The sequence below is a fragment of the Saccopteryx leptura genome, chromosome 1, assembly GCF_036850995.1.
Source record: "Saccopteryx leptura isolate mSacLep1 chromosome 1, mSacLep1_pri_phased_curated, whole genome shotgun sequence".
Lineage (NCBI taxonomy): Eukaryota > Metazoa > Chordata > Mammalia > Chiroptera > Emballonuridae > Saccopteryx > Saccopteryx leptura.
The window spans coordinates 151,991,286-152,015,882 of NC_089503.1; the positions used below are offsets into that span (position 1 = coordinate 151,991,286).

General features: G+C 47.9%; 1 protein-coding gene across 2 annotated transcripts in view; it reads right to left on the reverse strand.

The window, feature by feature from the left end:
• Positions 1–24,597, reverse strand: part of ITGA2 (integrin subunit alpha 2) — an 89,472-nt gene that overhangs the window by 7,777 nt on the left and 57,098 nt on the right. Inside the window, exons 15-28 of one of the 2 annotated variants that reach the window (XM_066377856.1) lie at positions 23,787–23,923; positions 20,433–20,572; positions 16,718–16,869; positions 13,925–14,035; positions 13,292–13,374; positions 12,719–12,860; positions 11,188–11,280; positions 10,592–10,668; positions 10,428–10,511; positions 6,830–6,932; positions 5,283–5,393; positions 4,300–4,404; positions 2,792–2,905; positions 2,344–2,469 (exon numbers count right to left, since the gene is read on the reverse strand). In XM_066377856.1, coding sequence (XP_066233953.1) covers positions 2,464–2,469; positions 2,792–2,905; positions 4,300–4,404; positions 5,283–5,393; positions 6,830–6,932; positions 10,428–10,511; positions 10,592–10,668; positions 11,188–11,280; positions 12,719–12,860; positions 13,292–13,374; positions 13,925–14,035; positions 16,718–16,869; positions 20,433–20,572; positions 23,787–23,923 — 1,458 coding nt within the window. In that variant the 3' untranslated portion in view covers positions 2,344–2,463. Of the gene's footprint in view, positions 1–2,343; positions 2,470–2,791; positions 2,906–4,299; positions 4,405–5,282; positions 5,394–6,829; positions 6,933–10,427; positions 10,512–10,591; positions 10,669–11,187; positions 11,281–12,718; positions 12,861–13,291; positions 13,375–13,924; positions 14,036–16,717; positions 16,870–20,432; positions 20,573–23,786; positions 23,924–24,597 lie in introns of those variants that run through there. The other variant, XM_066377848.1, reaches the window with a different exon arrangement.

A 24,597-nucleotide genomic window follows, 5' to 3' on the forward strand; every position in this document is an offset into this window, starting at 1 on the left:
TATCGGGGGACACTTGGTAAAGTTTATGACTGTCTCACCACTGTGCTGTAGAGCTGGGACCAATACAAAATAATACTGAATGTAGACTACAATGGAAAAATTAGAGCAAACGATATTTATCTACTGACCTAACTGATATAATGGGATGGGGTATCAGATAAGTGGAGAGAGAATTTTTCTTCTTGGGAACATATATGTAAAACAATATTGCTTAGAAGTACACTTGAGCTCAACTGTGCATATCCGTCCACAGCAGACACCCTGAACCTTTGTCACGCTGTGTAACATGACTCATCTGAATCAGATTTCCTAATCTACGCATTTGTATAAAAAATACTGGATTTAGGGCAGGCATATAGAAAGCACATATATTTTATGCTGATCTTTCTAGTAACCTAATATGAAAAAAACTTTACATGCATTCCTGGATCCATTATAGGAAAATAAATCAGCCCTGGCCGGTTGGCTCAGTGGTAGAGCATCGGCCTGGCATGTGGAAGTCCCGGGTTCAATTCCCGGCCAGGCCACACAGGAGAAGCGCCCAGCTGCTTCTCCACCCCTCCCCCTCTCCTTCGTCTCTGTCTCTCTCTTCCCTTCCCGCAGCCGAGACTCCATTGGAGTAAAGTTGGCCCGGGTGCTGAGAATGGCTCCAGCTGCAACGGAACAATGGCCCAGATGGGCAGAGCATCACCTCCTGGTGGGCGTGCCGGGTGGATTCCAGTCAGGAGCTTGAGGGAGTCTATCTCTGCCTCTCTGCTTCTCATTAAAATAAAAATAATAATAATTAAAAAAAAGAATCTATTTTTCAATGGCTACATCACTGATGTGTGTATTCTCTTCTCTATAATGCTAACATTGGGCCTGATGTTTACACTGAAATAGGATACAGTCTGCAGATTTGAGAACTGTCTCCACGTGCTCTGGCTGCTGGACTCGGTGTCCCCGGTCACCGGGGCACAGGGCGCTGCGTGCTCCATGAGGCCATTTGCTAAACTCCGTCTGGGAGTCAGAACCAGGCTGCATACTCAGAAAGTGGGCATGGGGCTTTCCTTCCCCTGGCAGTTTCCGATCACTTTTCCTCATTTTCTCGACATGGACGATTGCGTCAGACATTGACCGTGACCTCCGGTCTGTAAAGCATATCTCACTGGTGCAACATGAAGAGTTATTGATAATGGTTTAATTTAAAAAATCCTATCAGTTATGTGAATGCTGGTTTCATAGTCCCTGTAGACTAAAGAGGAAAAAACTTCCTTACAACACTGACCATGACGTTCTTCGGCAGGGTCGCAGGCTGTGGCAGGTGCACAGACTGCGCGTACCTGAGAGGGTGCAGGAACTGGCATTCAACAAGGGCTTTTTACAAATGGCCACCAGCAACGCCATCTATCAGTTTGGAGGCCCAAGCCACACTTGGTGATGAAATTACGTGTAATGTTAATTGGCAGAGCATCAGGAAGAGGGTGGAAGGCAGTGGGTTCTGACACAGGAAGTGAGGCCCTGTGTAGACTAGACCTCCCAGGTGGCCAGAGAGCTTCCACTGTGCTTGCCGAAACAAGGTGATGAACTCCTGACCTTCCACCATGGAGGGAGATGTGTGGGCTGTGGGCCCTGATGCTGTCAGGTGGCTTTCTCGGGTTAACCATCGTAACTATGCTGAAAAAGCCTCAATATTACACTTCTTCAGAACTCTGTTCCCAGAAATGAAGCTGTTTTTTCCCTGAACACATTTGGGCAGGTCCTTTAGAAAGTCTGACAGTTACTAAGTGATGTATCTTTAAACAGACTCGAGACACCCAATGCTTTTCACAGAGCTGCAGGACTCGGCGCCTGGGCGGGCAGGGCTGCTGCTATGGAGACGTTTGTTCCCCAGACCCAGGGAGCCCAGAGCCAGCCAGTGAGAGAGGGCACCAGACTCCACATCTGGGAAGGTCGTGTGACTGAGAGCACACTTCACATCGTGCGGGACCTGGGGGTCCTCAAGGCGCGAGAGCATGTGCAACGAACGAGAAAGCAGAAAAGGGAGCAAGAAGGAACCCTCAGTGTGTGTGGAGTTCCTTCTTCTCCACCCCCACTTCTCTTTTTCCCCTGCCTCCCAGGAGTTCCCTCATTCTAGCATGTCTTTATCCAAGAATAGGCCTTATATTTTGGCCCCAGTGACAAGTTTGCTGGGAGCTTAGCTCTCTAATCTGCCACAGAAGTGCACAGCAGGGCATGGATAGGAAACGGGGCTCAGGCAGGGGAGCACCGTAAGGACTGCTTGATTTGTTTAAAAAATAAAACCCACAGGAGTCAGAAGCCCCTCCCCCAACCCCTCCCCAGAAGTTTCAGATGAATTATTCTGCCGCCTCCATCAGAGCCGCTCGTGCTGTCAGAAGGGAGGAGCCCATCTTCCCTACGCTTTTCATTCCAGACCGAAGCCCTGGCTCCGAACACCCCTGCTGAAAGCAGATACGGCTGCGGTCACACCTGCCAAGTGGAAAAGCAGGCTGACGCCACCCTGGCACTTGTCTGGCATTTCTCATGAGGCTGACATGACCGCAGCTGGAGACACGCCGCTCTGACCAGAGAACGGGTGAAATGGGGGGCAGACTGGGTCCCCGGCTCCGGCACGCAGAGGAGTCCTGTTAGACTCATTGACCGGCTGCTCTGGGATCACTCAGACAGTCAGGCAGCTTAGAGTTCAAGGAAGGGGACAGAGCCACTTCTGCCAGAGGGCGTGAACTCCCCGACAACAAAGTCCTCCCGACTCTGTGCTCGCCATAACCCGGCAAGCGAAGCTGGTACTCACTGCCGCAAAAGTCCCGTTCCAAATCCTGGTGGACACGTTGAGGAAGTACTCGCCTTTCACCTGCGGGTCCCTCAGCCAGCAGGTGACATTCCGGCACGAGGCGGTTTTGCAGTTCTTCATGGTGGCATGGCCGGGAAGGGAGAGAGAGAGGCTTAGTGTGGGGTTTACAAAGGAAACGTCACAATTTACAAAGACAGAGTGGACAGTAAGAACACGGGGTTGGGGGGCAGGCCGTCCCAGGGACCACGAGCAGCCCTAACTCTTCACTGTGCCTCCAAATGGCTGTGCACACACTCTTGGCCCTGGCACTCCCCGTCAGTGTGGAAGGCATCGGGAGGTAGTCATAACTGTGTGGAGGAGAGCACTCCAACCCTGTCCGCCCACTACTTCTGACAGTGAAAAACAATTAAAAAAATAACTTCATTTGTGTTTATCAACAATGCACTAGTTAGGCAGATAACTGAATATATGTCTGCAAAAAAGCAGTACAACTTAGTCCTTGCACATAATTGATAAAGACACCTGCCATAGGTTAAGGAACAAAGTTGACGGCAAAAGAATCAGACTGAGGGAGGGCAGGGTGGGTAGTTTCAGGGCAGTGAAACAGCTCTGTATAATGCCCAGAACCTGTCGTCAGACCTTTTCCTAAACCCACAGAATCTACAGCAGCAGGAATGAACCTAGTGCACACTATGGGGTCGGGGTGATTATGTGTCCATGCAAGTCCATCAGTTGAAACCATGTACCACTCCAGCATGTGTGTGGGAGCAGGCCGATAATGGGGTAGGCGGTGGCTATGTGGGAGCAAGGGGGCACATGGGAAATCTCTGTACTTTGCACTCATTTTTGCTGAGAACCTAAAACTGCTCTAAAAAATAAAGTCTAATTTTTAAAAGTCTATGACATTTTGGCCTATCCAAAAAGGTAGCATGGTCCACTTATGTAACAGTATGCACCTGTATCTATTTGTGAAGGATCGCTGAGAGGCAGAGAGGAGGCTGTTGGTTAAATGTCTAGTGGGGAGCCGTTACATTTCTGGGGAACTTTAGTTTCTTTATAGTTTTTTGTGTGTGCGTGTGTTGTCATGTTTGCTTTAGGTTGTTTCCACTTACCAATTGCCATTTTTAAAATATCAAAACATTTTCACAAAAAAACTAGGAAAATGCTGAGAGGTATATTATTTTGGCATACCCTAAGAAGAATTTCTACTGGGAATTTTTACATACTAGATTGCAACTACATTTATACTGTCATTATACCATAATTACTTTTTAAAAAAGCAACCAGAAATAATTTCACCCCTCTTTCTTCCTATTTTCCCCACCCATCATGAAGTAAAAACAATTTAATCCAGACCCAAGTAGGTATTTCTAAACCTTAATTCATCCTGGTCATCAAAGGCAAAACAGAATCTATGCTATGCGGGTAGCTGGGAAGAGCCTTCATTTCCAGGTAAGTCAACAACTGAATGCCCACAGGAAACCGTCACCACATTAACCTGTCCTCACCAATTCTTTCATGTGCCGGAAATTTTCACTCTTGAAAGACACGGAAGACGATGTCTGTCCTATTCTCAGTGGGTTTATTTCGGCATTGCAGCTGATGTCACCAGCCTACAAAAAGGGACATCATATCAGTCTTAGGAAGCAAAGTAGTTTACAATGCCCCTTCCACCCTGTTAGGCCACCTCACTGCCACAGGTCGGGGCAGGGGCGGGATGCTGGGCTTGCTTCCCTGCTGGCCTGGCCACACCTCTCGCCATTGACTACGTTCACCTGGAAGTACTCAAATGCTCCGAGCGCGACTTAGAGCCCGTCTGTGATGAGACAGGTTTGCAATAGCAAGAGACTGTGCATGATTCAATTCAGGGTTCTCTTCCAGGGACCATTTCAGGGGTTCCTGCAGTAGCCTCCACACACCACAGCAATGACATTAGAACCAGCTAAGTAAATGCCAGGTAATGGTGGGGCCGATGTCAGGGGTTTGGAAGTCAGTGCTTCTCAACCCAGGCATGTTAGAGCCACCAACGTTGTGGGTGAGGGGAGGTTACTATAAAAACAAACACAGGTGCTACAGCCTGGCCTGCGGTGACCGAGGGCATCCCTTTATTCAAAAAGGGGCCACAGTGACTGGCATGACAGCCAGGGGTGAGGACCACACGTCCAGGCTGACAGGCTGAAGACCAGCCAACGGCAGCCTGTAAACAAGTCGTCTCTGGTGTGGGTGCGACCTCGCACTTCCCAGCCGACCAACTTCTCCGGGGGCAGGGCTCCGGCAAAGTCGGTCTCCACCTGGCCACCCGGGGCTTCAGGAATAATCTCTGCCCCCTAGACTCAGACATCCCACTTCAGTTCATTGGCTCCCAGGATGCACAGAGGCTGTCTTCTCCGCGTCCTGTCTATCCCTGTCAGACGTGACAGCCCCCACCTCATGGGGGAGGGGTTTCCACGTTGAACGTGCACACTGTCACAGCCAGTCCGGTTGCCCTGACCTGGTCAGTGTGCACGCCCGTCAGGTACATCAGCGGGTTCTTCTCTTTGGTGTACTGGGGGACGTGGATGAGGATGGTCACCATGCTGACTGGAATACTCCCTGTTGTCACCTGCGCAGAACGAGAGGAAACGTTCTGGTTTTAGTATTTTTGTTTTGTTTTTCTAACGCCACACCACGCACACGCTGCAATAACCTCTGTGTGGATGAAGGGCAACTAACTAGTTAGCGGCACAGCTGAGTCCGGAAGAAACCACATCCGCGCTGTATCGCGACACTTGCGGGCTCTATAATACTTTCACCTCTTGGAAAAACCGCTACATTTACAGTTGTAACCATCAAATAATTTGTGACCTAGGAGGTGGTGAAGGACATGTGGAGTTGGGCCACCAGGGCATGATGTCCCACCCTGACTGGCAGAGTGGCGTGGGCAAAGTGTGGGAGTCTCTATAGGGTTCCTTTTCCTCATCAGGACAATCATCAGTTCTGTCTGGGTGCACAGGTATAGCACCTGACCCCACAGATAGGGAGTCTGCTCAACAATGGCCAGTGCACATCCCCTGCTGGCTGCTAACATTGTAAGTCACACCCATAGGGATAGTAACCTTACCAACCTTATAACTGACCTGGGATTAAATGGGTCAAGGTAGCTGAGGCACTGGATACAAAGGCTGACACTTATTACACTCTCTATGCATGTTATTTTATTGCTGCTACTAATCGACTAAAGGTTTCCTTAAAGAGATAGTTGCCAAGTACCATGCCTATTTTATAAACTCCAGTATCTGAATCACAAAGCAAGGTTTTCTTAAAGATCTTTAAAAGAAAAAATCAACAAATTGTAGGGTTGCTACGATGAAACATACTAGTAAGAAATGGACAAAAGAAAATTGTATGGACTCAGGGTGGTTGGATGAATTTTCTCCTTACTTTCCAAAGTTTCTGTAATGTTATGAAATAGTTACTTTTACAAATTACTTTCTCTTTACATAATTGATAACCATCTTTAGACTAATAATTGCTTATACTAATAGACAATAGAACCCGATTTAAAAATATTTCTAGATACTACCCAGCATGGCTACCAAGTGCATAGTTGTCCACAAATGGTAAGCTTCTCAAATAGAAATATTCTCTAAGGATAAATTGGCATGCTAATTATATTCCAGAGACTTTTGCCCACATTAACACCATTGTTAAATGTTCTGGGGATTTCAGACTGTATCAATTCTCTCTTACCCAGGACACACAACGGCACAGTGCCTAGCTGTTTACTTATTTGTGGTCCATCTTAGTGGTTTTCAAAGCACGGCAGCTGGACCAGTAGCCTCAGTGTCACCTGGGGACGTGGTAGGCATATACAGTATATCCTCAGACCCACCCTCAATCAGAGGCTCTGGGATGGAGCCCAGGGACCTGGCTTTTAACCAGTCCCCCAGGTGATCTCAAGTTTGAGACCTGCTAGTCTCTCTCAACTTCTTTTGACTTTCTTCCTCTCTTTCCTGGGCTCACTTTCTGTCCCCTTCCCCCTGAGCTCCCATCACCAACCTTAATGGAGAAGACGAATTTTGGACCAATGTCTTCAAAACTGTGCACAGTAGACGGAACATGGCCATCCGAGGAGATCTCATAAAAATTTATGTTGGTAGATCTGTGGGATGAGATTTGTAAAGCCAGACATGTTAGTGTTGCTGTTCTTCTTGATGCTTACAATTTCTCTTCTCACTTCAGTATCCTCTGGCTTATGTTACAAGTGAAAGCAGTTTGTATTTAGGCACGAAAACACCAAATGAAAACAAGTGCTTGCTACGGGGCTACTGGCCCAGGGTACATCTCTCAGGCTAACACAGACTCTGTTCGGGGCCCCTGCCTTCATGATCCCCCTGCTGGGCACCTCTGTACTGTAACATTTCTAAAATAACAAAATGCACTACTTTAGAACTGATCATGGAACTCTGGTCAAGATTGTAATAATACTGACTGGGGTGCTACTATAGCGGACACTTAGTCCTTGTTGAGTGGACGAATGAGTCTATCAGCTGGAGAGCTTGTCACGGGGTGTGGCTGCAACACAGTGATAGGGCATCAGGCGTTAGCACCAGCACTGGTCACACAGATCCCGGGAGACAGGACATGCACCTGTCTCCGCTGCTCCTCCTTCCGTGCCTTCTCTAGGTCCATAGAAATTCTCCTTGCTTTTGGTCTGAACTGGGTTGGTCAGTCTGTTTCCCTCAGTAGGGAAGAGACCACCCTTAAATGGCTGACCCAGAAGTTTTATCAGATGCGAGCTGTAGGCACTGGACTGATAGGACCTCTCTGCTTGGGCTTGCCCTCTGGAGTTCACATGACCAGAGGTGACCAGGTCAGGGGCACCCCGCAGAACCAGTCAGACGAATGTAACTGGGCACCTGCTCTCACTTCTGGGACTCTGAGGCTGGGTTCCAACCCAGGCAGCTTCACTGGGGCTGGGGACGGGGAGGAGGGGAAGAAGACTGAGAAGCAGTATTTACTCCCACCAGCTAGTCTACCCTAATGATAGGATGTTGATTACATTGCCTAAAGAAAAAAATAAAAATTATAGTGGACATTTCCTGAGATAGAGTTTTTAAAATTTTACAAAAAATATTGCCTTTCTCTTTTTTAAATGCCTCCTTTAAAAAAACACACAAACACTTTTCCAAATTTTCAAAAGAAAACTATGTCATAGGAAGTCTTCAATTGATGTGTGGTTTGTCAAGGTTACACATATGAGGGGAAGCAGTGCTCTGTGAGCATTACGTGGAAACCGATGAGCTTTGGAAGAGAAAGCCTGCCCGTGTGGGGGGCTGTTCCCTGGCCTTCCAGGAGGCCTGCGTGCGTCCCCGAGGACAGCCAGCTTCTAAGCTGGTTCACAGGTTCTGCTTTTGCATTTTAAAGAGAGGAAACCTTTTTTTTCCCATTTGTTACCCCCGTGTTCGTGTTCCTCAAGTCACTGAAGTGTTGGTCCATATATCTGTCATAGCAGCTAGCAGTACTCGGTGGGGGGAGGGGGGCCCATCACTCAGTCCCGCCCACCACGTCTGCACTACATAGACAAACATGTACAATAAGTATCAGAGCAGTTGCGAAGGGTGACGTTTCAGAACCGGGAAGGATGTTTTTCCAAAAAGCTTGCAAAGGTGTTTCTTTTAAAAGTTGTTTTTTTTCCCCTCCCCACAGCATTGCTTGTAGATGATTAAACAAAATAAAAATGTCAAACCTCCAAACATCTCATTACTATAAATTAGTTACGTAAATTACAATCTAGCCAGGAAGAGAATGAGATAGATCTGTATATATACGTGTCCTGATAGGAATTTGTCTAGGATTACATTAAAAAGTAAAGCATAGAAAAGTTTGATCATTCCATTTGGGTGAGGGTGAGGGTGAGAGAGAGAAAGAGAGAGGAGAGAGAGAGAGAGAGAGAGTTATGTGTATGTCCCTGTACAAAAGCAAACCCTGCATATGGAAGGTATTCTTAAAAGAGTCGGGTTAGTCATCTAAGCAGTGAGCCGAGGAGGTGGGAAGGGATGATTCCATTTTCTGTGTGTATCTTTCTCTAATGTTTGGATTGTCTACCCATGTGCACTGAATGTCTTTCTTTAAAAAGCAAAATTAAAAGGGATTATCCAGTGGTCGATTTGGGGGCTACTTTACCTTTCTTCATCATAATTCTTCATATAAACTTTTTACATTGTACAGCATTTTTTAAAAAAGAACATCAGAGTGTCTTAGAGACCAACATACCCTCCCCAATATACACAGCTGAGTGGTTAGTAAAGGGAAGGGCCACCTGATCTTATATTTATTTGAGGGTAAATATATCTGAAACCAAAAAAAAAAAAAAATATGCCCATAGCATCACAGAAAGTCTGTATTAAGAAAAGGCATTTAGGATGAGAAGGAATCAATATAGGTAGGAAGAGAAAACCCTGGGCCATGTGGTCGTGGCCACCTCTGCAGCTAGCTGCATTTGTCTCCAGTTACTCAGCCACTGAGTGAAGTCTGCAGTCGCTGATGACTTTTTCAGGGACGGGGGACTTGGACTGTACTCTGTTTCTGCTTTGGCTGTTCGCAATGCGCTCGATACAGAAGCATTCTTTTCTTCCTCGCTCATGTGTCCCGAGCACTAGCCATATTTTCCTTTTAGTTTTTGCTCAGCAGTCTGTTGGGTGTTCTCCATGTTGCTGGCTTTTAGGGGCTGGATCGATGTGGTGGGAGGTGAGAGTTCTGCTGTCTCTGGACACCTTCTAACATGGCTTCTTGGGAACACACTGCTGCGTCTTGTCCCCGGCTCACTCATCTGCGCTGGGAGGTGGCCCAACTGCCCCACCAGGCAGAGAACTCTGGTTCCAAGGCGAGCAGGTGGGTGTCACCTGTGGCCCGTGACCCAGCATGTCCATGTCTATGAAACCACCTCACTTATAAGTGAGAGGGAAGGTGACGGTATCAACCCATTGGCACCTGCAGCCTTGACACCTGTCTCCCTGAACAATTCAAGAGAACCGGTGTCACCTGGCACCATTCCAGCCAGTGCTCGGCTTTACTTGCTTTGGGTGGGCAGGAGATGGAATAAAAGCATCTCTTCATGGGTGACCTCCTTTGGAAAACGCCTCATTCCCTCTTGGTTAGAAGAAACTCACAACCAGCTATGTCAGGAATTTTCCACCTGGGGATTAATTTTTGGCGACTAGATTCCATCTTTGTGGTGGGCCTACCGTGCGTTAAGCACTGTACTTGGGGATCCAACGTGCAGGAACAGGATAGATGGTGATCTTGTGTGGACAAAGGGCAGGGCAGAGAGGAGAAGGTGGAGGTAACCTTTGGCACCCCAAGCCCCACTCTGACATCTTGGGACGGTTTGCAGCCCATGAGAGGGCCTGTGGGGACTTCCCGTGGGCTTGTGCCAGGAGGGCTAGTCCTCTGCCTTTGGAGAGTTATTCCTAGAAAACCTGCAATCTCTCAAGGCTCCCTAGGGACCAGTTTGCCCCTGGACTTCTGTCTTTGTTGACAAGGGGGAAGCGTTTTCATGTTAAGAATGAGCACAGAGAAGTGTGCAGTCATGAGCCCTGCGCGTTACAAACCGGAGAGATGTCAGTGGTCACCGGCGGCCCGCCGTTCCTCCTACCTTGTTATATGGATTTCGGCGTCATACAGCAGAGGGATTTTGAAGCTGGCTGTATTATCTGCCTCGTTTTCTTCGTGGCTTTCGCTGTGGAAGCAAGCATTAGGAAATCACTCACAGCAACACCAGAAGAGCCAGCCATGTGTAAGCGCATTATGGTTTTTTACCTTATGGCTTGGAAACTGACAGAGGCCTGATTCTGAAGGTTTTGAAGATTGAAGTCGAAGTTAATAGTAAACGTCACCTGTACACAGAATTAACATCCATCAGTCGACGACGCCCCGTGCTCAGGGGCTGAGGTGAAGTTTCCCATCCACGGGAACCTGCCCCTGTTGACTGCTGAATGTTATATGCCGTCAGCTTCCGAATGGGTAGACCACACATTATTTGTCCACTTGGCTTAGTAGACCTCCCCTTGAGGATTAGAAGGGCTTAACTTTCAACCAACAGAAGTGAGTCATCCCATCACGAGCACGTACGCTCGTCTGAATGTGGACGCTGCGTGCTGGTATGAGACCTACTTATCAGGGACTCTGTGCTGACACTTTGACCAGTGCTGGCCAATGTGTTCAGAGTAAAAGAACTTCTCATATTGTACGTGCTTTTTGGAATGGACTGCATGGGGTGGGGGTAGGGTGGGGGGGAATCTGATTTTTATTAGGAACTTAAAGAAAACATGCAGATTTTTTCTTTAAGGGTGACACCCAATGAGGAAGATGAACGAACACTTGTGCGGGGGGGTGGGGGCTTGCATGGGTCGTACCTGTTGTCCCCTCTTTAAAGCAGGGTAGCCTACATTGCAGGTAACGGACTTCTGCGAAGAAGCAACCTGGCATCTTACTTCCGTCCCGTCCACCTGAAGGAGACCAGGAAACAATGAGTGGTTGGCACATGGCCATGTGCCCATGCTGGAGGGTGTGCAAGCGTGTGGGCACCCCAGCTGTGAGGTGGCTTCACCCTGGAGTCCTCTCCTGTCCCAGCACTCGGAAACCGCACCCTGTCCGGGTGGCCCATACGCCCTTTTCATCGCTGAGCAGGACACCCCACAAGCCAAAGGAGAGCTCCAATGCTTGAATGTTTCCCCAGAAGTAAATCACTGCTCTTCTATTTCATAAGCACAAAATGACTTTAAATCAATATTTGGAAATACTGTCTTTAATATATACCTTTTCTCTTAATATATCTGAACTGTATAGTTTTCATGAGATAAAAACAAAAAATCCTATGTCAGTGATTCTTTGTATTTTAAATCATTTAAAGAATCTTTTAGGCCCTGGCCGGTTGGCTCAGTGGTAGAGCGTCGGCCTGGCGTGCAGAAGTCCCGGGTTCGATTCCCGGCCAGGGCACACAGGAGAAGCGCCCATCTGCTTCTCCACCCCTCCCCCTCTCCTTCCTGTCTCTCTCTTCCCCTCCCGCAGCCGAGGCTCCATTGGAGCAAAGATGGCCCGGGTGCTGGGGATGGCTCCTTGGCCTCTGCCCCAGGCGCTAGAGTGGCTCTGGTCACGACAGAGCGACGCTCCGGAGGGGCAGAGCATCGCCCCCTGGTGGGCGTGCCGGGTGGATCCCGGACGGACGCATGCGGGAGTCTGTCTCTCCCCGTTTCTAGCTTCAGAAAAATCCAAAAAAAAAAAAAAAAAAGAATCTTTTATAGTTTCCATTATTTTTTTTTTTACTCCTCTTTAAAATACTTTGTCATTTTGCACAGGAAGTTTAAACACCAAAGTCAAAAGAGGTTTAAGAACACTAAAGCTATGGAGTTCACATTGACTTTCAACTGGCTGAAATCATTTTAGAATGCTTTCATCAGACAGGTAAGCTGCTTTGGAAATCATAGCCTTTCCCTGCTCTCTCCTCTCCACTGCCCGGTGACTGAGGAGGGACCTAGGGGCATTCTCGGTCAAGTGTGCGCCTGGTATAGCCATCAAGTTGGCATGATGGACTGACCTCGCTGGAATCCGCATGTTGGCAGCCGCAGCCCCTGCGGCTGAGCCGTGAGACTCGGATTTCTCAGAGCAAGTGCAGCTCGGAGCAGCTGAGCGCTGGGCACAGCGGCTCACCGCACAGGTGGCTGAGGAGTTGGCTGAGGACCTGGCCACCGTGGCCGAGTGTTGGGGCTAAGGAAAAAGCTGACCCAGACTGGGAATGGCCTCTACACAGGGCCAGGCAATGCTCTCATGCAGTTTAGCTATTTGGGAGCCGCACAGTTAGGACCAAGTGCTTCTTACAACACGGAGGGCAGGGAGGTCTGAGTGACTGTGGTGGAGCCCCGATGAGCACAGGGTGCCCTCACTTACCGGCATGGACCAGGAAGCAAAGAACAAGTTTTCGGAGAAATCCACAACAATTCCAGTGTTGTAGGCACTCTCCTGTCTGTTTTTCAGTGTTACCGAAAACGTTAGCCTTTTGTTTTGGTTGCTGACAATGAAGGGTTTTTCTCTGTTAAAAAAAAAAAAAAAAGGAAAAAAGAGAAAAGAAAGTCCTTAAGGGGGGGAAGACTAGTCAGTATTCAAAATGTATCACTCACTTTTAAAATAAACTCTTTAGATTTGGAATACTGAGAAATTGCTTAACGAGAAACTATCTTCATTGCAAAGTGATTTTGACAGTAAGTAAGTACATGGGTCTTCTTCATTGCTTTTAATCACATTGCAGGCGAAGGAACCACCCAAATATTAATGGTTTTCTATTTCTTATTGTTTTACACCTAGACAGATGGGAGAAACTGAAATTTGGATGCAACCGTCTTTATTAGTTGTGGATATATCTTTTGTAGAAAAGAAAAATCTCCATCCACATTCACATGAGTAACACTGTCAGAAGGCTCTCCGACTGCCGTGTTTTACTATGCGCAGTCAGGGCAGACTTACTGGGCGGCCGGCAGCTGCTGGACGTCGAGAACCAGGTCAGAGATGCATTCCCCGTCGTCGCCACAGTCCTTATGGAAAGGGATCTGCAAATGGGACAAACAACCCACCCGTTTGCATTTAACAAAGAAGATACATGCCGTATCATTCCATTTCCATGAAGCTCGGGACCACGCCACACCAAACAGTGTTTTCGGAATAGATACACGTTTACCAACATCAGAGACAAAAGCACAGGTCAATGCAGCGTTCAGGGTGACGACCTGCCCGGGGAGCCAGAGGACTGTGGGTCTGCTGGGGTTGGGGAGAGACCCAGAGAACTGCATGGGGACTGAGAACATTTTATTTTCTCTAAGTGGGTGGTGAGCACACAGGTGTTTTGCTTTATTCTTAAATTATTTCCTCAACAAAAATCCCTTGATCACCTACTGTGGCATGGCTCACAGGGCTGGGAACAGAGCAGGGGACAAAAAAAAATTTCTGCCTTTGTGGAAATTACATGCTAATGAACTGTATGAATAAGTCATTGTGTTTCATTTCCAGAATTAACAACTTAAAGGCTATGTCTTAAGTATCTTTCCAACAGCAGGGGCTGTGCTAGCAGGTCTGAATTCTGGGCAGAGCAAACGTACTTACAGTGAAGACCTTGGTAGTCTCAGAGTAGGCTTCAAGGGCAGGGCTAGTGCCAGGGTTCACCAGGCTGATGTTCACACACAGATCCAAGGGACTGACAACATCCGAGGGCTCCTAATAAGCACACGTGCACGCACACGCATGCACGCACGAACAGAGTCAGTTTGTTAGCACACAGAAGCTTTGAAACAAGAAAACGCCCACAGTCTTGTTCAGAAATTCCAAAGCTCTCGCTTCCCCGCCCCTCCACTACTAAGAAACATAAAGACTGGTATCCGTAACAATCAGGAGCCACTTTGCTTTCCTAAGCTCATCAGTAATCTCATTGTGCAACCATAAGGGACTGCAAATATTTAGACAACATGTCCAGTTTTAATGCTTAAAAGTCTCCTATATCAGGACCTGGCTCTTGGGTTGTTGGCTGTGTCCTTTGAATTCCTGTTAACAAGACCAAGGAGTCTTTAGGTATCCTGACCCAGTCTCTGGGAGGGAATACTGTGACCTCGAGAGGAAGGGACCCAGGGCTGGCTGTCAGGTGATGGACGAGAGGGTTCTTTTCCTTAGTCAGCCCTAACCCTGCTCTTCAAAACCGGACCAGGGGGTGCATCTGAAACCAAGCCCCAACTTCTGGCTCCACTGACTGTCAGGAGCTGTCCCAGTCCGCTCCTTGCACAGCCGAGGGGACGCACATCTCACTGTGGAGGGGCGGAGACCATCTACCCAGGACACCCCCTCCACTTTGCGCTTAGCGCAGAGAGGAAAGACTTGCAGTGTTTCATGGGCCTTTTGGTTTTGTGGGGCTTCCTAACGAAACCCGTGAAAACTCCAGAACGGGGTTGCGAGTGTCATCTGGCAATCCTCTTGCCAAAACATCTTCCCAACTTCTTGTTGGGAAAGGACGATGCAGAAAAAAAAATGGATTAACACAATCGAATGTGCCTTTTCCTGAGAAGTGAGCTGGTGTTGTGACTCTGTTCATTCACAAGCAGGCACGGCTCCTGTCTCCAGCCCTTCCAGGGGCCAGGCTACCGGGCTGGCTTCCTGCCTCCAAGGAGACGCTTCCCCGGCTGGCTCTGGGCTGGCACAGGGGACACACTTCAGTGCTGGTATCAAATAGGGTGTGTTAGCTGAAACAATAGCGCCTAGCTGGCCACAATGGTGCATGCCCTCTGAGAACCTCCCAAGGACACAAGAGCATGGACAGGATCTATACGTGAGCATTCCCCCACCGTGGACTGCATCTTTCATGGGCTCCATCACTTAGCTCAGCAATAGGAGAGAACAGAAACCAGTGTCCATTTCCTGACCAGCAAAAAAACAGACCAGACTTTTGCAGTTAAGAAAATTTAACTCGGTCTGACCAGGCAGTGGTGCAGTGGATAGAGCATTGGACGGGGACGCAGAGGACCCAGGTTCAAAACCCCCAACGTCGCCAGCTTGAGCGCGGGCTCATCTGGTTTGAGCAAGGCTCACCAGCTTGAGCAAGGGGTCACTGGCTCTGCTGTAGCCTCCCAGTTAAGGCACATATGAGAGAGCAATCAATGAACAACTAAGGTTCCGCAACCAAGAACTGATGCCTCTCATTTCTCTCCGTTCCTATCTGTCTGTCCCTATCTATCCCTCTCTCTGCCTCTGTCCCAAAAATAAAAAAGAAAAATTTAACTTGAACAATACACAACTGGTTTTAATGCATCTAAGCACCAATGTCATGCTTTTTCAACTTCTATACTTTGCGTTTCTTGAGATGTGATCTCTGCATTATCCATTTGTACTGGGAATACCTGGGGGTGCCCCTTCTATCTGCATATTTCTTGGAGCTTCAAGCCCCCATGTTTCTGGTCATGGTGAGGGACCTTGTGAGAGTTTCCTTGGCAATTCTCATGCATCTTCAACACTGAGAGCCCCATTCTAGAAAAGTTCTCAAACAGCTCTTTCAAAAATGGTTTCCTGGCTCAATGACATTGTCAAGTACCATTATGTGGTTTCTAGGTGGAAACAGTCATATAATTCATAAAATAAATTTCCTATTGGAAGTATCTCTTGAGAAATATTTTTTCAACTTGGGAGATGCTCTGCCCATCTGGAGCGATGCTCCGTTGCAACCAGAGCCATTCTAGCGCCTGAGGTGGAGGCTATGGAGCCATTCTCAGTGCTTGGACCAACTTTGCTCCAATGGAGCTTTGGCTGTGGGAGGGGAAGATAGAGAGAGGAAAGAGGGGGTAAGGGTGGAGAAGCAGACGGGCACTTCTGTGTGCCCTGCCCAGGAATCCAACCCAGGACTTCCACACGCTGGGCTGACATTCTATCGCTGAGACAACCAGCCAGGGCTGGGAGATTTTTTTTAGAAGTCCATCTGAACCAGAGTCATTGTGGCTTAAGATTGGACCAAACCATTCTGACCCGATACTCTCCCATCCTTCACAGAGTTAAGGAAACCCAACAGCAAAAACAATTGTGGTTGTTCTCTTCAGTGCCTTAAAAATTAGCACAATGCTCTATGCTAGGAAAATGTCAAGATGAAAATGTATTGTCTGCTGCAAGTTCTCCCTGACAAACATCTAACAAAACACAGGTGTCCTCGGTATACTTAGGAATCTTACTGTCAGCCTTGTTTGCTGCAATCTCAAATAAAATGCAACGCTTCTAACTTGTGAATAAGGGCATGTGACCATAGATATGAGCCAAGGAAATGTACTTTCTGCTCACAGGAAAGCACGGATCAGAAAGACAAGCATGTTCTGACTCAGACATTTCCAGTCCAGACGTGGGGAAAAGGAGAGAGGCAGGGTGCCTCACCTGTATGTGGATGAGGAACTCCGAGCAGGTCTGCGCCTGGCTGACGACTGCGTTCTTCTGCAGGGCCCTCTCATTATTGTCCCTAAACAACCCCCTGGAGGTGACTCGGGATGAATACAGGTCCGCGTCAATGGTCATGTTATACATAATGGCTATGAGAAGAAATCATAAAAATAAATTTCTAGAATCTTTATTTTAAGGAAAAAGCATCCCTGTCTTATTGGGTGTTACTGGGTGAAGTCTCTGACTTTGCGAAATACAAACCTGGTCTTTACATTGACTGACTGTGAACCGTGGAGAGCCCATGGCACTTGTGACAGTGGATACAGAGAACTGTGGTTCAAAGAGACGGGGCTTGAAGCAGGGGAATGAAAAATAGGCTTGTCAGCAGGAAATCTACCAAACAAAGTTGGAAATAAAATCCCTCCCTCCCACTTGGGTTTTCAAACTTCATTCATAGCCATTGATACAAAAATAAAACAAAAGTTACCGAGTGCCCACAACTACACCCGTTCTTCTGTGTTACCTTAGCCATGTTTTACAATAATTCGAGAAAGCAGATGTGGTCATTCTATTTTATCAGACAAGGAACAGGATAAAAGACGCAAAGTTGTTCACCTGCATCCCCATAGCCAGAGCCCGGCCACAGATATAGTTCAGGAAATTCTGAAACCAGAGCCCCAGTTCTGTGCTGTTGTGAGGATTAACTGAGACACTCCAGAAGAACACACATAGAGCCTGGCGTGTTCCAGACGCTTCCGTGGGCAAAGGCATGCAACCCCACAGCGCCATCTCTTTCTTTGCTCAGACTTGGTTTGAATCCTAATTCTGCTTATTAATGAGCTGTGTGGCTTTATGCAATTTGTTAAACCTCATTGAACCTCCATTTCCTCACCTATAGAACAGAGATAATACTACTGACCCAGGGAAGAGGAAATGGAAAACCAATGTGCTAAAAGCTGACATTAATAGCCAATGTCATAAGAAAACTTCAGCTAAAGTCTGCGACCATATGTCTAACACTAATAGAGATCTGATACTTTTCACAGAATCTATTGCCTTATTTGGGGTCACTCTAGCTTATTTTATTACTTTTGATAGTTTAAAGATTGAATAGACTTTCTTTAACATTAATTATACCTGTTACCTTGAAAATATCTATTAGAAATACTGTATAATTTTTCTTGCTTTGATGACATAAAGGAGGTTAACAAAGATAGATAAAATGTAAGAGAATCAAATGAATTAAAAATACCACAAAGGAAAAATATGATGGGATGGTGGCCATAGCACAGACAAAGTCAGTACACATGAAGATACTGTTTTACTTGTTTCAAGCAGCATGGTAAAAATGGTACAGAGGCCTGACTAAGCAGTGGCACAGTGGATAGAGCATTGGACAGGGACACAGAGGATCCAGGTTCGAAACCCCGAGGTTGCTGGCTTGAGCATAGGCTCATCAGGCTTGTGTGAGGGTTCACCAGCTTGAGCGTGGGGTCGCTGGCTTGAGTGTGGGATCATAGACGTGACCCTATGGTAGCTGGGGCTTGAAGCCCAAGGTCACTGGCTTGAGCAAGGGGTCACTCACTCTGCTGTAGCCCCCCACCCCAGTCAAGGCACATATGAGAAAGCAATAAATGAACAACTAAAGAGCTGCAACAAAGAACTGATGCTTCTCATTTCTCTCCCTGTCTATCTCTATCTGTCCCTCTCTCTCTGTCTCCATCATCAACAACAACAAAAAAGTACAGAGCCTAGTTGGCAATATAGTAACACTTATGTTCCTAAGTTTAACCTGGAGTGTGAACCTGACACAGGAAATAACAGAGACGGACTTTGCAGGTTCACATGCTTATGGTTGTAAGGACGGGACTCTCGCCTCACATACAATCACCGCCTGTCTGTGTGCCCCTGCAGGCATTGGGGAGAAGAAGGTGCCTAATAAACCACCAGAAACCCAGAGGTGCTGGACAGTGAGCAGAAGGGGAGGAAATTCTCAGAAAGCAGGGACCCGCTTCCAAGAGCGTGGCGACAGAAGGGGTTAAGTGCGGTCCCTGCGGTTGGAAGGGGGGTGCACACGACAAACCCATGCTTCCATGCCAGCACAGGTGGCCAACCAGGCATGTCTGCCAATGACTATCTTTTCCAAATTAATCTTTTAGACAGACTTTCCCCCCACCTCCCATGGCTTTATGGAGGTATCATTGACATGGAACGCTGTGTAAGCGTCAGGCGTGAAGTGTGGTGATTTTACAGACGCTGTACATTGCAAAATGACCCCTACAGTAAGGTCAGCTAACTCATCTGTCACCTCCCAGTGCCAACGCTTCTGATGTGAGAATTTTAAAAATCTACCTTTTTTAGCAGCTTTTCTATATACAATAAATACAGTATTTATACTCTGTATGTCAGTGGTTTTCAACCTTGTTACCCTTGGGGACTGGTGAAGAAAGGAGAATTATTTTAGGGACCGCTAAGGCAGGAATCACCCTGAGCATACGTGAATTCGACTCAGATCACTGGGTCTATAATCTTCAGACAACATCAGGGAGGTTTACTCTTTTCTGGACCAGTCTGCAGACTGGCCGGTGGAAAAACACTGCTGTCTGTTACATCTGTCCACCCAGGGTTTACCGAGGAATGGTCTGCAACTTGACCATCACGTGTACTCGAACGGATGGATGGATGGACAGGCTACACAGCAGGTCTGCGGGAGGTGCTGTGCAGATGGGGGCCGGGGTTTGAGCCCTGGAAAGGAACCTGCCAAACAGACACGAAGAGGAGGGGACGACGGAAAGCGTGCTGGGAAGTGACCCTAACTTCCACTTTGTGTCCTTAACCTATTTATTTCCTGGGGTGAATCAGGACAAATAACCCGCCTCCGTATCCTCAGCCTCTGAGTTTGTTTACACGTTTGCCGCTCACCCATACACCTGTGGGCACTACGGGTCTCTCATGTTTAGTCAGAAACTGACATAGGGGGAGGGGGGTTAGGATTGAAACACCAACAAAGGAAAAGAGGTCATCTAGTCAGTCAAGTGACAAGTCAGTCACTACGCTGGGCATGTGCTGAGACGCCACGGCAGCTGAGATCAAGGTGAGATGTGTGGTTGGAAACGACGTGATAGGTCTGTGTGGGATGGCGACAGCTCCTGCTGACAGGTGCCCACCGTCCCCTCAGTATCCTGCTGATGGGACACGTCTCAGACTTGCACTCGCCTCTCTGGGTTACTTAGAAAATTGAATACACCGGGCATACATTATCTAGTCTTTCCTATTTTCTGTCCTTTTCATGCTTACTCATTTCTTGGGAATAGGGGTGATATTTGCTGCTCGTCCTGAACAGCTCTTTCTGGGTCCCAGTGTGGCCACCTTACAGCAGATGCTGTCATTGAAACTGGGCCACTGTCCCCCGTGTGAATGTGCAAGCCCGAGGTTGTGTGGAAGGGACCTGTGGCAGGAGGCACTTGAGGGACAGGCTTGGGAGAGCCCAAGATTGTGTCACAGAGATGACAGCTCTGTGCAGCACAGTGTCACCTTCCTAAACACATGCCTAACTAGCCCTTCCCCGGGCACCTCACTGGGTGGCAATTTCAATGTCTGCAAATAAAACCCCTATTCCTTTTGGGCTACAAACTCAAAGTACAAGCTCTATGCAGGACGAAAACCCTCTCAGCCAACCCGTCTCTGCTCAGACCATGCCAGGCCCACTTACCCACTCGGCTGTTCTGCTTGGGGGGTCTGAACTTGGCGCTGAAGCAGAGTTTGAGGCGTACCTCAGCATTCTTGTTGGACAGGGTGATTTTTTCTGGTGTGAAAGAAGCGTCTACAGACACATCCGCGATGCTCTGCGCCCTGAGAGACACAGTGGGGACAGATGAATGGATGAATGCACGTCTGCCGGGTGTACACATCACAGTTGTCACCGTTACCCTACCCACCCGTCTGAGCACATAGCAGTGCTTTGCATCAGAGAGCTCTCAGGTGGCTCATCTAAGGTGTAATTTGTTTGTTGGTAACTATATCCCAGCACGGTCCATGTTTACTAATCTTTGTCTCATGAAGGCATGCGTGAGCACAGGGTGTCTGTCTGCAAGGCACGGTCCCTGACGTGGTGTGCCAGTTGGACACAGTGACATTCACTTTTCTCACAAAGGAAGGGGAGGCTGCAGGTGGCAGTGGGGTGTGTGCATGCGTGTGTGTGTGTGTGCAGGGCTCAGGAATGCACCTGGGGTTGTTCCCTGTTGTCTCGGCAGCTGGTGGTGATTCCTGGAGGTGAGGCATGTGACCAAGATGGTGGCAATGAGTCTGAGGCCAGAAAGTGGTGAGGAGGCCACCCCAGGTGGGGTGCTACGGGCTTCTGACTCCGGCTCAGCTGTTTAGACAGCTGAAGGGCTCTCCTCCACACAGGGCCTCATTTGCTCATACAACACTTGTGAGAAATGGGCAGGACAAATATCACTCTGTCTATCAGTGCAAAAGCCTGAGACGGAAAGATGTTCAGGAACTTCCCAGTTTACTAAGTGAGAAATCAGAGCCCAGGGTCTCCTCATTACTTGGCCAGGGGAGTTTGTACCTCATCATAATGACCCCTTGTGCACAGACTTAACTATATATTTACAAGGCCGCAATTAAAAATTAATAATTTCCCTGTTTTGAAGAGTACTGCAAGGAGGTATAAAAACCCATTTGCTTTTAATGTCAAGACTTGATTCTGTTGAAAAATTATTTCTATAGTTAATCGTGTATCTATCAGACCCCCTGATAAGCAGTCATAAAGCATCTTGTATAAATGCTACATGTCCACAAACTTACAAGCTCTACAAAATCTACATGGAGGTTTTCTTTAAGTCAGTCTCCCTGAGAAGCTGAGCACTTATTCCAATAGAGATGGCATTGATTTACAGTATTCTGTAAACTTGTTTCTCAAAAATTATTCTCGCCTGACCAGGCGGTGGCACAGTGGATAGAGCATCGGCCTGGGATGCAGAGGACCCGGGATGGAAACGCTGAGGTTACCGGCTTGAGCGTGGGCTGACCAGCTTGAGCATGGGATCACAGACATGACCCCATCAGTGGCATAGCGAGGGGGGACAAGGGGGTTTATCATGCCCCAGGCACCACTCGCAGAGGGGCGCCAAATGGTCTCCAAGACAAACAAGAAAAGCGTAGTAGAAGCATAGTTAGGGGGGAGGGGGGCACCAATAAAGTGTCGTGCCCCCGGCGCCAGTTATGTTCGCTATGCCACTGGACTCCATGGTCGCTGGCTTGAGCCCAAGATCGCTGGCTTGAGCCCAAGGTCACTGGCTTGAGCAAGGGGTCACTCGCTCTGCTGTAGCCCCCCGGTCAAGGCACATATGAAAATGCAATCAATGAACAACTAAGGAGACTATGGAGCCGCAAGAAAGAATTGATGTTTCTCATCTCTCCCCCATCCTGTCTATCTGTCCCTGTCCGTCTGTCTGTCTCTCTCTCTCTCACTAAAATAAATAAAAGTTTTTCTCAGAAAATCATCCAGGAAAACCAGTCTCAGCACATTACAGGAATGTAACCACAAAACTGGATTAACCTAGCTTGACTAAACTTCGATAAATTGATTTCATGTGTCTTGACTCTTTTGAAGAATCAAATTCACCTTCCAAGAAAAATGTTAGGCCGCCATTGACTCTATTACAGAGAATGCCATGGCCTTGTAGGAATACAGCCTCCTAGGATGATGCCTACCAAGATGGCTTCAGGGTCATTCTCCCGAAAGGTGCAATTTCTCATTCTGTACACATCAGTCACATAACTCTGCTTTCACACCTTGTGTTCTTCCACTGGTAGGCTTCTCTTTACCGATTTTAAATCACGTGAAGATGTTTCCTCATTTTTAAAGTCTTAAACATGATCTTGGAGTTTTATTTTTCCACTTAAAGTTTTCAATAAAACGCCGCACTTTGTCCTTTAAAAGCACAGTGAGACACAGTAAACAGTATCATCACACTCAGAAACGATGCGACATCCATGTGTAGTTTTTCTGTTCCTGATGTAGCTGGATGTGGAAAGCACATTCTTCCAATGGGAACAAGTGAATGAATGGCCGAACTGTGTTTCCTTCGGGACTCTTGATCAGATTCTTGGTTTCTTCCCGACTCCATTCCCTCCCCGGCCCCAGACACTTATTTTTGTCCTCGAGTCACGTGGCCCTTGAATCCCTCATTGTTCCCCCTGCTCTTGGATCCCCACTGAGGTCAACGGAAGGTCACCCAGCCCACATAATGGCTTCTTGTTCATGACTGATACTGCAAAGAGTGCCTCCCAACCACATGCGAAGTTGCCCTTCACACGTGTGGTCTGCGTGCGCAGGGTGTTCAGGGTGTTCTGAGAGAGCTTCCTTTCTGCGGGCGGAGGGAGCTGAGGCCCTCTGGAAGATAATATTCTGAAATATTCCAAATGCCATTTTCTCCAGGGCCCCATCTTTTCAATGCACTTCTGCTCACCACAGAGAGAAGCAAATATATATATATATATATATATATTTTTTTTTTTTTTTTAAGTGAGAGGAGAGCAGACAGAGAGACAGATGCCCACATGTCTCCCAACCAGGATCCACCTGGCCGGCCCCCTACTAGGCAATGCTCTGCTCATCTGTGGCCATTGCTTGGCAACCAAGCTATTTTTAGCACATGAAGCAGAGGCTCCATGGAGCTATCTTCAGTGCCTGGGGCCAACTTCCTTGAACCAATGGCTGTGGGAGGAGAAGAGAGAGAGTGAGGAGGGGAAGGGGGAGAGGGAGAGGCAGAGAAGCAGATGCGTGCTTCTTCTATTTGCCCTGACTGGGAATTAAACCTGGAACATCCACACATCGGGCCAATGCTCTGCCACTAACCCAACTGGCCAGGGCCCAAGAAAATATTTTTCTTCTCCCACCATGGAGAACACATCCCTTCCTCTGTGCAAACCACACCTCGTCAGTGCCCCAGAGTCTCAGATGCTGCCCGTGACAGCCACAGGGCCAGCATAGTAGTCTGCCCACGTTGCAGGCCACCTGAGTTAGCTGGTCCATGTCCGGCCCCTGCTGACTCACCAGAGCTGGACGACCTGTCCAAAGGCACCAACAGACACATCGGTAATGGAATCCCTGTTCAGATCCCCAAAGCCGTCCAGGGACCTCCCGAAGTACTGGAGGCGGCTCTGAAAGGCTCCATCAGACCCCAAGATTTTCTGAAAGGACACATTTGATGTGAAATTAGAGGGTAGTGTGACCATGGAAACAGAGAGAAGCAGCTGCTACCCAGCACTGTCCCGTCCTCTCCAGAGCCACTTCCCACACGCCTGTTCTCCATGGCACACCATGGACCTTCAACCTCATCTTATCTATGTGTTTTTCTTGCAGCCACATTCCCATCAAAGAAACAGCATTAATCTTCTACCATAAAGTCCCAAACCAGCAGAAAGCAGTGAAGGATGGGTGGCCTGGGAAGGAGCTGGTCCAAGTTCAGGTCCCGATTCTAATCCTACCTCACTTCCTTCAAGCCTCTCCTCAAACTCACCTTCCCGGGAAGGACTTCTTGTCGCCCTTTCAAACAATGGATACCTCCTGTCCCTGATAACTTATTCCCTATTTCATTATAGAAGTTCCTTATTGTTTATTCCTATCTGCAACACACTAGATTATTCATCTTATTTTTTCCTCCGTCTCCTTCACCAGGACGTAAGACCCGTGAAGAGCAGGGTTCTGTCTGTTCTGCTTTTTGCAGCCTCCTCAAAGGCTAGGACAGTCCTTGACAAACTGTAGTAGCAGCTCACTAACTCTTGATTGCATAAGTGAAAAAAGTTATAAGGTGAGAAGGGTGGAGTGGACAGCCTGTGTGGTATTCTCACTCAGACACGATGTC